The sequence below is a fragment of the Crocodylus siamensis genome, chromosome 15 (assembly GCF_052110815.1).
Source record: "Crocodylus siamensis isolate JL-2025a chromosome 15, ASM5211081v1, whole genome shotgun sequence".
Lineage (NCBI taxonomy): Eukaryota > Metazoa > Chordata > Crocodylia > Crocodylidae > Crocodylus > Crocodylus siamensis.
Window position 1 is genome coordinate 43,290,907 of NC_143409.1, and position 12,251 is coordinate 43,303,157.

The window sequence follows — 12,251 nt, forward strand, 5'->3', positions numbered from 1 at the left end:
TGCACTATAAACAAATGTCCTTGTTCTACTTTAGGAAAAGTAGAACGTATAAAGAAATACCTTCTGTAGGTACTAACTCACTGAGTTTACTGCATTTGGCTCCTTATTACATTTTGGAATAACACTTAATAATTACATCCATTACACGCTTTTTAACAAAATGTGCAAGAATCCAGTGCAAAATATTCTTACATTTGCTTTGTTAACAAATATCAAGAATTTTTTCCTACTTTCTTAGTGTAGTTAAGGTTGAAATTCCTTCATTTTTGGCTTCTTTTTCTGTTACTGTTGAAGCCAGAAAAAACTCAAAATGCATCTCTACAATGTCCTGCTAGACTCAATAGGTTAGTCCATATTTGATTATTAGAGGAAGGGAAATTACTCCATTTAAACTGAAAAATTTTAATCTAAGAACAAAAACAAAACAACTATTTAGGAGCAGGAAAACACATTTCCTGGCAGCAGGATCTCTCGTAACTGCCTGCTGCACGGTTTCTGCACATTTCTCCAAAATAACTAAAGCGACTACAGTAGGAGAAGAGAAAATGAACTGTTTGAATACAGTATGTTAATTCCTATGTTTTATGTCCTGTGGTCCTATTAAGGAACACCTAAAACAAAACAAAAAAGTATTTTTTTCTTTTGTCCCCAAGAATCTAAAAATAGAGGCCTTGAATTCAGGGGAAAAAGATAGACCAAGTAGAAAAACTGCAGAATATTAACGTTTTCAATATGTTTTATACAGAAAATTTTATACAACAACTTAAACTGTAAATCTAAACAGAATTTGTAACATTTAGTAGCTGGCAGGAGCGTAAGAACACATCTTGATTGTAAACCAGACACATATCCAGACCAAACATGTGCATTACACAGTTGTTTTTTAAGAGATCATTTGCTTATTACATTATTCTTTAATATCTGTAAATTAAGTGTGCATGTGTGTATGGCACATTAGAGAGGATATAATTATTGTTACTTACCCTACAATAAACTGTTTTCCAAGATGTTGCAGTTGCACCAGGCATGCAAAACCAGGAGCTGGTGTTTGTGCTTTGTTTTGTATTTTGAATAGCAATTTCCATTAAGGCTGTGCATGCACCCTATATCTCCTCAAGCAAGGGCAGGAAAGGAAAAGTGTCTTCAACCCTTCCCCATTTCCTTGCAATTCAAAGACAGTGACAGCTCAGGGATGTGAAAAGTGAAGATGGAAGCTGTATTATAAAATCTATGCACACTGACATCATCTCAAAGACAACAGTATTATTGCTGGATCGTCACTGCTACAGGGATATGAGAAACAAGACTTATTAGGTGAGGCAGCATCTTTTACTGAACCACCTTACCTTCTGTCTCCAACAAAGAAGCTTTTGGACTTCAAGCACTTTCATCAAAGGGTGAAATTCATTAACATAATTTGCTTAAACTAAAGAAGTTGTTTTATCTTGTACAAAGCTTGGATTATACAGACTCTTCCCCAGATCTCAATGTCTGAAACCTAAAATTCGTGCCACCCTTTTGCCCAATTTTAAAAGTTGCTCCAATTAAAACTTCTACTTTACCGCACAAATATTGCGTATCTTGAACTCGGATAACTTCTGCAGGTCAAAGGTCAGCAACATATGCCTATGTCTCCTATCTAGCACACCATGGAGCAAATACATAACTAAATACAACACGTGGCACAGCAGAAGAGCAAGATGAGAGGCTAGAGAGGAGCACAAAATGATTATTGCCACACGATGGCCATACTCTACTGTGAAGAAACCCAAGGCAACCCAACATGCTGGACCTGCCAACTGTAGGTATGTATACTCAGTGGGGATCTCAGAACTTCTTCAACAACTTGATACCTTTGCCTACACTTGTTTCAAGTATCAATGATATGGCAGGTAGCTGAGTATTAATGACCAGTTCGCCAATGATTTACATTTTTTTCATGTTATACAAAAACAAAGTACTCATCTCATGTGTAAGGAGAGCATTTCCATTTTCAAAGAATGCCCTATCAAGTGTCATTACGACACATCCCAAAGTTCATGAAAGAACAGCTACAGGCTAACAAAACGGAACCACTAAAAGAGCCTGTCGCAGGGCACTGAAGTGCCCTGCTCCTAGGAAATGGCACAGGTGCCAGTTGCCACGGCAACCGGTTTGGTCAGCTGACCGGAAGGGGGCAGGGCCTGGCCTATATAAACAGCCTAGGCTGAGGCCAAGCAGGCAGTTCCCCACTAACATCCAAGAGAGAAGGAGCTCTGATGGAGCATGCAGCCTAGAGCGGCTTGATGGCCTGAATAGCTTTGGTTCGAGGATACTGGGAGGAGAAAGCCCTAATAGGGAGTGGAATGATGATTAGCCAGGGGGCTTACAGATTGCGTTTTAGCCAGGAGGCTTAGTTTTGAGTTGTAGCTGATTGGCTTATGTTATTGCTTTTGTTTGTTACACTGGAGGACCAGGTGAGGCTAATAAGGGTTGGAGGAGGCCTCAGAAGGGGCTCCACAGTGGTGTGGGGACCCCAGTGCCAGAGAGGACACAGCATTTAGGGGTGCACTGACCCCAGCCCTGAGAAGGGGCACAGTGCATTGGGGGCCAGGCACGGCTACGGCCACCTGAGCCCCAGGGAGGGCGCAGAGGCGAGGAGCCCCAGGGAGGGGATTCAGGGGCCAGGCACGGCCACCTGAGCCCTGATTGTGAGGCAGGGCCTCAGCGCGGGTGGGATCAAGAGAGAGAGCCCCGCCAGGGCATGGCACGAGAGAGGCCAGAGAGCGTCCGCGGGGAGTGTGGGCATCTCTGGGAAGAGGGAGGCCAGGGAGCGTCCACAGGGAGTGTGGGCAATTGAGACGAGCCCAGAGGACGTCCGAGAGGACGCAGGCTATAGCGAGGCAAGCAAGGGGCCGCCGTGAGGGCGCAGTAAGGGATTTGCCTAGACAACGGCCGGTACATCTGCAAGACACGGGGCATGGTATCAGGACTGGTAGGAGACACACGTAGCCCTGAAGGCTTTAGGGCACGGAGTCAGCAAAGACAGGGCACAGACCGGGATACCTCAGGGGTACCGTGTCCAGGGGGTCAAAAAGGCAGCCTCCCATAACACTAATACCATCAAAGATGTGGCGGGTGAGAACGAGGGTGCATTGACACCAACTTAGCACAGTAGGGGGCGCCAGAAGAGATCACAGCCGCTCCTAGGCCCCCGCCCTGTGACAAAGCCAACCAACAACATTCCCTTAAGTTTGCTGGGAAACAAACACAGAGTAACTGTCTGAGCTACTCATCATGTGATTAAATTGAGTGATAGCTGGTCCTAGAAAGCCATTTACAGATTGGGAAACTGGTGGTAAAGCCAAATGTAGCGTGTCCAGAAAATTAAAGCAAAGTTCAGTAATGCAAGTTTCTGCCGGTACAATTACCACACAGATTGAAGAAGTGGGTGGAGACTTATTTTTGCCAACTGAAGAAAAGGGTCAAGATCCTAAAGAGATTATCTTGTTAGCAATTGAAAGCAAAAATTATTTCAGACAATGCAACTTCCAGTTTTTGAATAATAAAAGTGAGGTCACCAAATAATTGTTCTGAAGCTCATCTATGAAAAGGACAGTCAAAGACATTGTTCTCAAAAGTATGCTAAACAGTAGACTTACTACAACTGAATTGTGGGAGAATTGTGGGAGAGGGGTAGAACTGATGAGAGAATAAAAAGAATGATATACGAAACATGCTGAGGGAAAAATTAAAACCAATGCTTATAGCTCACATTAACAAGGAAATGCCAAACTTCCCATAAAGTTTCATCGTATGATCCAACAGCAGTCTCTGGGCAGTGAGACTAAGTTGTGAATGTCATCATTTTCTGTATGAATTATATCCGGAGTTATAACTTGAATCATTGCCGATTTTAGCCATTCCTTTTTAAGGTTAGAGAATATTGCAATATTTTGAATGAGGTAGCTCAGCAGGGGTAGGATTTACAAACGCTTTACTGAGTTGTCCATTAAATCAATAGGGGTTTTTTTCTCACAGAAAATTCAAAGCTGTTAGAACTGTCCAATTTGGTGTGGATTTGGGATCTAGCATCTTGGTGGACATCTCAGAACAGATGAATAACTTTAACCTCTAGCTGCAAAGCAAAGAAAATCTAGTTTGTGAAATGTCTGCTGACGTGCAAGCTTTTGAGTCAAAACTACTGATTTTTGTAAAACAGCTTAAAGAGAGCAATCTGTCACACTTCCCAAGTTGTGAATGTGTCTCAAGATGAGGAAATTGAAATGCATTTTCTAGTTAATAGGTGTGTTGAAGCCTTGGAGCTATTGTAAATGGAATCTGAAGAGCAATTTTAAAACTTTCATAACCATGCTAAGGAGATACAATTCTTCCAAAATCTGTTTGGAGTGGACACTGACAAAACTACATGCAGAATTACAAAAATACTTGAAAGACAACTACAAAGCAAATAACCTCATCAAGTTTTACTCAAGTATTCAACAAAACATAACAAAATGTAAAGAGGTTTACTACGGGCACAGTAATCATCATCAATAGTACCAGGGTTTGTATCTCTGCAGTGAATTACTTGGCCTTTCATATTGATTAGAAAGTTGGGCTTGGTTAGATTGGTCAGATATCGCATGGGAAGAGCACCTGCCCAAGTCCGAACGGTCACAAAGCTTCCTCATGTGAGTGGACGAGCTCTATCTGACTCAAAAAGTCTATGCACCGACAAGAAGTAAAGCGCTGCTGGACCTGGTACTGGCCAAAGGGGATGATCTAGACACTGACCTAAGAATCGAAGAAAAGCTGGGAGACAGTAACCATGAGCTGATCACTTTCACTACCCACCGCAAAGCTGGCAAATCAGTCAGCAATGCAGAAGTCCTCGACTTTAGGAAAGCTGACTTAGATAAGTTCAGGAGGCTTGTTATCGAGGCCCTAAGGGACCACGACTCAGCAGGGAGGGGAGTTCATGGTGAGTGGTTGCTCCTTAAGGGAGAAATCCTGAAAGCACAAGGGATGTTCATCCCATCTTGGAGCAAAAGGGCACAACAACCCCCTTGGCTCCGCAAGGAACTTGTGGACCTCCTGCATCTAAAAAGAGAGACTTAGAAAGGATGGAAGACTGGAATCACCATAAAGGAGGAGTATTCTTCACTGGTCCGGACCTGTAGGGAGCGAATCAGGAAAGCCAAGGCCGCAACTGAACTCCAACTGGCTACACATATTAATGACAACAAAAAGTCCTTTTTCAGGTATGTGGGGAGTCAGAAGAAAAGCAAGGGTAACACTGGACCCCTGCTAAAGCAAATGGGACAACTGACCCCGTTGCAAAAGGGTCTCCCAACCTACCCCGGCACCACTTTATCACCTTGGTGGCTGAGATGGATTAGCCTAATTAAGCAGCCGGGGGCTATTTCCGGCCCCAGGAGATGGGATGATAGGAGAAGGAGAGGACGGTGCAGGCAGATAGGGTGGATACCTGACTGCTGCCTGTAACTGAAGTCCCCGGGAACGGGGCAAGAGACCTGCTGGGTCTTGCGAGCTCAGAGGAGCTCACGCCTTTTTAAAAAAAAAAAAAAAAGGAGAGAGATGTTTCCACATTAATTGGCCACCAAGGCAGTCAATTAAGCTGGAGCAGCGTCAATTACTGTAAGTGAAAGAACTAAAAAAACCGCTTACCCGTGGCTCCAGCGATCAAGCGCTTGTCGGTTGAAGGCAGGGAGAAGAGAGAGGCTGCCTCTGAGTTCCCTGCAGCAGGAGAGGAATCACTGTACGGACAGCAGGTTTTTCTTTAATTTTATTTTCCTTTGCAAAGAAGTTTGTTGCGTACCTTGTCTGGCCCTGGGGCAAGTGCCAGTCAACGGTGGGTTAGGGAGTCATCACCCCTCCCCCTGTTAATTAAGCCATCAAAGTTATAGCAGGCAAGATAAAAGCAAGGAAGACCAACCCAATTGTGCCAGACTTGGAGAAGAAGGCAGCCAGTGAATGTCAACGGGTCGCAAAGGCCCATGTCCATACCCAAGGATCTCCCAATAGAAGTACAAGGCCACCTGCCTCAGGAGCAGTATGTAATAGAAGATCTTTGATCCTGACGCTCCACTGGTGCCAAACCAGTTTTGCATTACTCAGATGAAGAATCCTCTCCTCTTTGAGGAACAATCACTTTGTGGTACAAGATTTATGGCTTTGTATAAGATTTTTTTTTTAAATCTGACAGTCTTAGTATTGCCCAGACAGATAATCTCCGTGCCAGTAGGTGCAATGATTATGCAGCTCAGTACAACATCCCACCTTAATTCTGAGACACCATGCCTTGGAAAGCTAATGAAAGCTTGTATGGACAGCTGCCAAAGGTCCACTAGCCAAAGCTATATTAGCTTTTAAAGGATGACTACAGTATTGACCCACTCGATCTTGGGCCCTATCTTGGGGGGAAAAAAAGAATTGATGCAAAGTGATACAGGAGTCCTTTGAGACCACCACAGAATCAGGTTCAGCAAAAAAACCTGGGAGTCATGCCTCTTTTGGGACAGAAGTTATGGCATTTAGTATTGTCTTCTGCATCATATCTCTTACCAGGGATAACCATTAATAGTGTCTATAACAGGACTTCTAGTTGACTTCAATTTGTGAAGTAACAAGACTGCCAAATTACTGCTGACTACACAGCTAATGGGATTATTCCACAGTAACAACACCACTTCTTAAATCTGATGACTTCCCAACAGAGAGGGGATGACAGACTGCTTGTTTGTACAGTGTGTCACATACCTGGTCTGTCAGGTTTTCCAACACCATGCACCACAGAACAAACAGAAATGCTCTAGAATAGGAGTAAGCAGCCTATAGTCCATGGGCCAGATTCAGCTTGTGGATGTGGGGCTTCAGCAACATTCACCGTGGGGATGGGCACTCTTTGTGTGCTGCTGCAAGGAAGGGTGTTGGCAGTGGCTGGGGCCTTGTGTCCGCTCACCTGCCTATGACCTAAATTGGGTCACTCTAGCCCACAACATAAAAAGACTACTGACCGCTGCTTCAAAACATTCCTTAAAGGGTCTCAAGGTTTTTTGGTTATGGCCGTGTTGATCTAAGGACATAGGCAGGCAAGGGTCTTTGAGTAAATGTGATATCTTTTATTAGAACTTTTTTCCAGCTACTGAGTTTGTCTAATAAAAGATATCACATCTACTCAAAGAACTGTACCTGGTTATATGGTCTCAAGGCACTCGAGAGATTTCTTGCACTGACAGGTGGTCCAAGTGAATTTTCCAACCTAATCCTGAATATCTGAGTTACAGGTGGTAATAGGACAAAGAACAGAATTCCTTTCCATACGTTCCCTGGCTCCATCCACCAAATAAGTTCTTGAAAGGCTTGGTGCAGTACTGAGACCCTTTGTTCATTGTACCCATCAGACCTCAAACATCCGGTCTCGTGCATCCTTAGTCCACGCAGCCGGTAGAGTGTGTCCTATGATCTCCTGTAGGCCGGTGGGCTGCTGTCTATCCTGAATGGCTTTCTCCAATATCACCTGCCACAACTTTGAATGTTACACCAGTGGGGGGGCCAGCCACCCAGGGTTCAGCTGCAGCACAGAGACTGCCTGGCAGTAGTCCATGGGGTTCCACCTCCCCTACGTGCCAACCTCACGCCAACCTCCAGCTGATCGTCAGATCTTCGTAGCCGTACCCCCAATAATGTTTGTCTTCTTTCGGACCCTTTGGCTCACCTGTCTCTACCACTATCTAGGACCTGCCTCCTGAGGCAACTAACTCAATCAAAAGTAGGGCTATGGAAAAATCTCACCCTCCCAGCTCGAACAGTCCCTACCAGGGACTCCAAAATTCATTCCACGCTCCAATAAAAGATGGAGGATCAATGAAAAATGTGATACAGTGCCATCCTGGCTATATTGCCTCGCCCTATCTCCCAGCCCCTCCAAAAGGGGGAAAAGGAAAGAAAGGAAAGACTAATGAAAATCAAGCGTGGGAGGACCTGATTGGTCCTTTTCCCCTACCCCTATGTCAGGGTGACAGGCAACCCTTCATGCCCTCTGATACTGCTGAGGTCTGGCCCATTGTGGTCAGTGTAGATCGCAGCCCTTGGCCCCAGGTCATTACAGCTCTCCCTCTGCCCTGTATGACACAGGCTGTTGTCATCCTTCTCCCCTGTGGGGAGTGCCCCACTTCTGCTATCCTGGGGTGTCTCCCTATGTATCCGGCCACCCCTTGAATTGTGGGCTGGCACATAGCCTCCAGCCAGGGTGTACCTCAGCTTACCTTGCTGCCCCGTTCCATCTCCACCCAGAGGGGAACCCTCCTTTGCCTCCTGTGCTCCTCCAGCGCTCCCACCTCTGTTAGCGAGGAGAGCCTCCTCCGGCTCTGCCGTCCCTCCATCGACCCTGCTTCTGTCAGTGCAGGGAGCCTCTTCTGCCTCCTCGATCTCTTCTGTACTTTGTCCCTCGTTGCAGTAGAAAGCCCCTGCCGGCTCTCTTGCTCTCCAGGTATTCCAGGCAGCGCCCAGTGTCAGAGACTTCCCCGTCTCTGCTTCACCCTCCCCACCATTTTCCCTGGCGGTTCCTTTTTTCCCTGCTGGCCAGTGATTGCCAGTGACGTCACCAGCCGGTCTCAGCTGGATAAAGGCGCAGCTTATGACCCGCGCAGATTTCCTCTCTCCCTTCAGCTGCGTCACGGGTCCTGTTGCTGCCGGTGAGTAATCTCTTTGAGTTATTTTTATATCTTTTCTCTTTTCTTTGTGTGCTCCTCGCCCCAGGGGGTCCCTGTTTATTGTTTAGGGTTCTTTCCCCCATTCTCCCCCGGGAAATTCATGTGATGTCTGAGCAGGAAATATATAGATTACAGTCATGGCAAAGTTTGGCACACATCATCCTATGTGAACTCAAACAGGTGATGCAAGGATCCCATACATATACAGGGTGTTGTTGTGGGGTTTCATTTTAGGTGGTTTATTGATGATGGGAGTGTTTATCTAAAACCTGTTTGCTGTACTATCCAAAGGTCCTATGTCATTTCTCTGGAATGAGAAAATAACAGGAGAAGCTGCTTTTTCTTGAACTGTTAGTACCTTTACTATGGCTCCTAGACAAAGAAATAAGGCTATTTATGACTTTAGCGGCTCTTATAAGAAAAATACTTAAAAAGGAACTGAAAATGAGGGTTGAAGTAGCTATTGGTAATGACATCTGACATATGAAAGCCAGACTAAGGGAGATTACACCTGGTATAGCAAAGCAAGGCAGCTTCCAAAGACAGTAGTCCCCAAACTAAGTTCTTTGTTTTTTCACTATCTCATCAGATCTGTTAGTTTGTTATAAAACAATCAGTTTGTCCTAGCAAGACTCCTTTTGCTAGTATCTTGTGCATGATGTTAAAGAAGTTTTGGTGACATCAATTGGTCATGTTTATATTCCAGGCTACAAAATGATGACCTAAGACAATTTTAAGATAGCTAGACTGTATCTGTGTAAGATCTTAAGTTTGGTTTAGATCCATATTAGCCAGTTTGGGAAAAACATTTCCCCCTGCCCACATCATATAAGCATAATTTTATCACGATTAAAGACAACTAGGTGTAATTCCACAATATTAAGCATCTATTCATTTCCACTTAATTACATATTTACCTGATCTACCCAGACAGGGAAATTGAACACTTGCAAATATCCAGTGTATTGTTTTAAAATAGCATCGTTTGTAACACCACCCACACAGATGCTGTCATTTTCTTACAATTTATTTTGTCAATTGAAGCAAACACAAGCAGCAAAAGAAAATACACTCTAAATATTATTCAGATAAGTTGCACAGAAAACGTCTCCCACTATGCAAGTTTTCATGGGCTAAGCTGGATAAAATCAGTACAACTCTCCTTTAATAAAAGACCACATTCAACTGAGAAAGGGAAACAGAATCAGGAATGATGCTAACTTGAGCTTAGGAAAATACATTTAAATTACACAAAACTAAAGAAGTTACCAGAACTGTCCGTCCTTGGGAAATGAAGAAATGGCCAGATACAACAACGGTGAGAATAAGATGCCCTGATTCTTCATTTGACTCCAAAACCTTCAAAACAAGAAAACCACACAAGTGAAACCCAGCATGTGTCACTAGCAGTATAAAGGGTACAGATAAAGAAAATTTTGAAATGTAGGGACCCCTAAATTACGCTTTTTTCCAGTCATGTTGAAAACTTTCATTCTGCTGGGCGCATCTACACAAGATGTTAGAAGCATAATAGTAGACTAATTCTGCTATGCATTAGCACATCCTAGTGAGAGCTGTGCTAATGCACTAATGCAAAGAATTAATCTACTGAGCATTCGGGTCAACTAAAAGATGTGCGCCAGCGGTAGTGCCAATTACAGTGTATTAAGTTAGTACCTGTTACAGGTACTAAATTTAATGTGCTGTAATTATGGCAGATTAATGCATATGTAGACATGCCTACTGAAAATAAGGCCTCTTACCCAAGCAAGCTCCCAAGTATATATCTCAATACCTAAATTCAACTAACCAAGTTTGAAAGTTTTCAAATTGGATCAGTAGTCCTGATACCAGACCACTTTTGAAAAAAAGACCATCAACTAGCTAACAGTATACAATTTAAACATCTGTGTCAGTTCATCCCAATTTCATTAATATGTAACGGTAAAAAAGATGCACTAAGCATTGCATTCAAAAGCTTGCCTAAGTCTATCCCAACCATACAGTCGGTCCAATAAGATATCACCCACAAAAATCCTTGCCTGGTCCATATCATTTCAGTGCAACCAAAGATGGATCTGTATATTAAGTGCAAGAGTGATGTTATAGCTGTGATGTTCCCAAAATAATGTGAGAGGCAAGGAGGACTTCTTCAAATGGTATCCTTTACTGGACCAACCTTACCCCAACTACATAATTGATCCAATCAAAGATATCACCCAAATAAATCCCTGCCTCAACACAGGAATCTTTTACAAAGTGGATCCTTATATTTGATATGGATGATAAAGTATATATTAGTTTATATTGTATATTAGAATATATGTATATATATAATAATATATATACACATTATTATAAATTAGAATGTGTACATTAATTTAAAGGCTCCTTTATTAAAATAGCAGCCAACATCATGCTTCAAAGGTGTGTGAGGTTAATAATCAGACAAGGGTCTTTCGGTGAATCTGATATCTTTTATTAGACCACTTAAATAGCTGGAAACATTTTTCTTAGCAAGCTTTCGGGTTTAAAAACCCTTCATCAGGTTAATAATCAGGCACTCAACTGCAAGATGACGAAACCCTGACCATAAAGCTCTTGCTGGCTGCATATGTGCAGCTGTCAGAATGTTGTAGCCCTAACGGTGCAAGAAATGTGGAAGAGGCGAGTGATTATCTTTTACTGGGCCCAGTGTACGGTTGTGACACATTTAGGCAAGCTTTTGAGTGCAATGAGAGGTGCATCTTTATTGCCGAGTTACTGTGATGAATGGTTGGACATAGGTGTGTTTGTGTGCATAACCCCCCGTGTGTGCATATAGGGGGTGCGCATGAGTGTCTATATGTATATATGGGGGGTGTGCATATGGGGGGGTGTGCATATGGGGTTTGTGTGTATGTGTGTGTGCATTTTTTACACAGTTATACCGCTTCCCGCCCCAGTCCCGGCGCAGCGCTGCCCGGCCCCCGTAGGTCAGGCCGCCCGCCCACTGGGCTGCGCTGAACTGCGCTAGTCCGGGCGAGGGCCCCCGCGGCGCTCACCGTCCAGGCGCCCGGGGCCGCGGTGGCGGTAGCAGCGTGACCATGGGGCGGGTCCGGCCTCACGAAGCGGCCGTAGCGGCGGAGCGGCCACGCGCCCGCGCTACTGAGGGAGGTCGCGGCCGCCATCTCCGCCTCAGGGCCTGCAGGGTGCGCGGCAGCCAATCAGCGCGCACGAGGGAAACGAGGAGGCCAATGGGAAGAGCCGCGGCGCAGCCCGGTGGCCAATCGAGAGGAGGGAGGGAGAAAGGAGGCAACGGAGCGCCAACTTCCCGGCCACGCTGTGGCGCTCCTGGTGCGCAGGCGCAGTGGCGGGGTGCGCCCGGGCTCTGCGCCCTCTGGCGGCGGCTGTGGGGCCGCGCGCTTGGAGCTGTGGGAATGGGGTGTGCTGGAAGTGTCCAGAGCAGAAACCTCCAGCGTGCGGGTTAATCTTAATGTATGCAGATAATCTTAATGTATTGACCCCATGGTGCCAGGAGAGCCTTTCACAGGT

General features: G+C 44.8%; 1 protein-coding gene across 1 annotated transcript in view; it reads right to left on the reverse strand.

Annotated features, from left to right (window-relative positions):
* Nucleotides 1-11,887, reverse strand: part of REC114 (REC114 meiotic recombination protein) — a 66,860-nt gene extending 54,973 nt beyond the window's left edge. Inside the window, exons 1-2 of the mRNA XM_090028761.1 lie at nucleotides 11,762-11,887; nucleotides 9,987-10,076 (exon numbers count right to left, since the gene is read on the reverse strand). Coding sequence (XP_089884887.1) covers nucleotides 9,987-10,076; nucleotides 11,762-11,887 — 216 coding nt within the window. The remainder of the gene's footprint in view (nucleotides 1-9,986; nucleotides 10,077-11,761) is intronic.
* Between the last annotated feature and the right edge of the window lie 364 nt (nucleotides 11,888-12,251).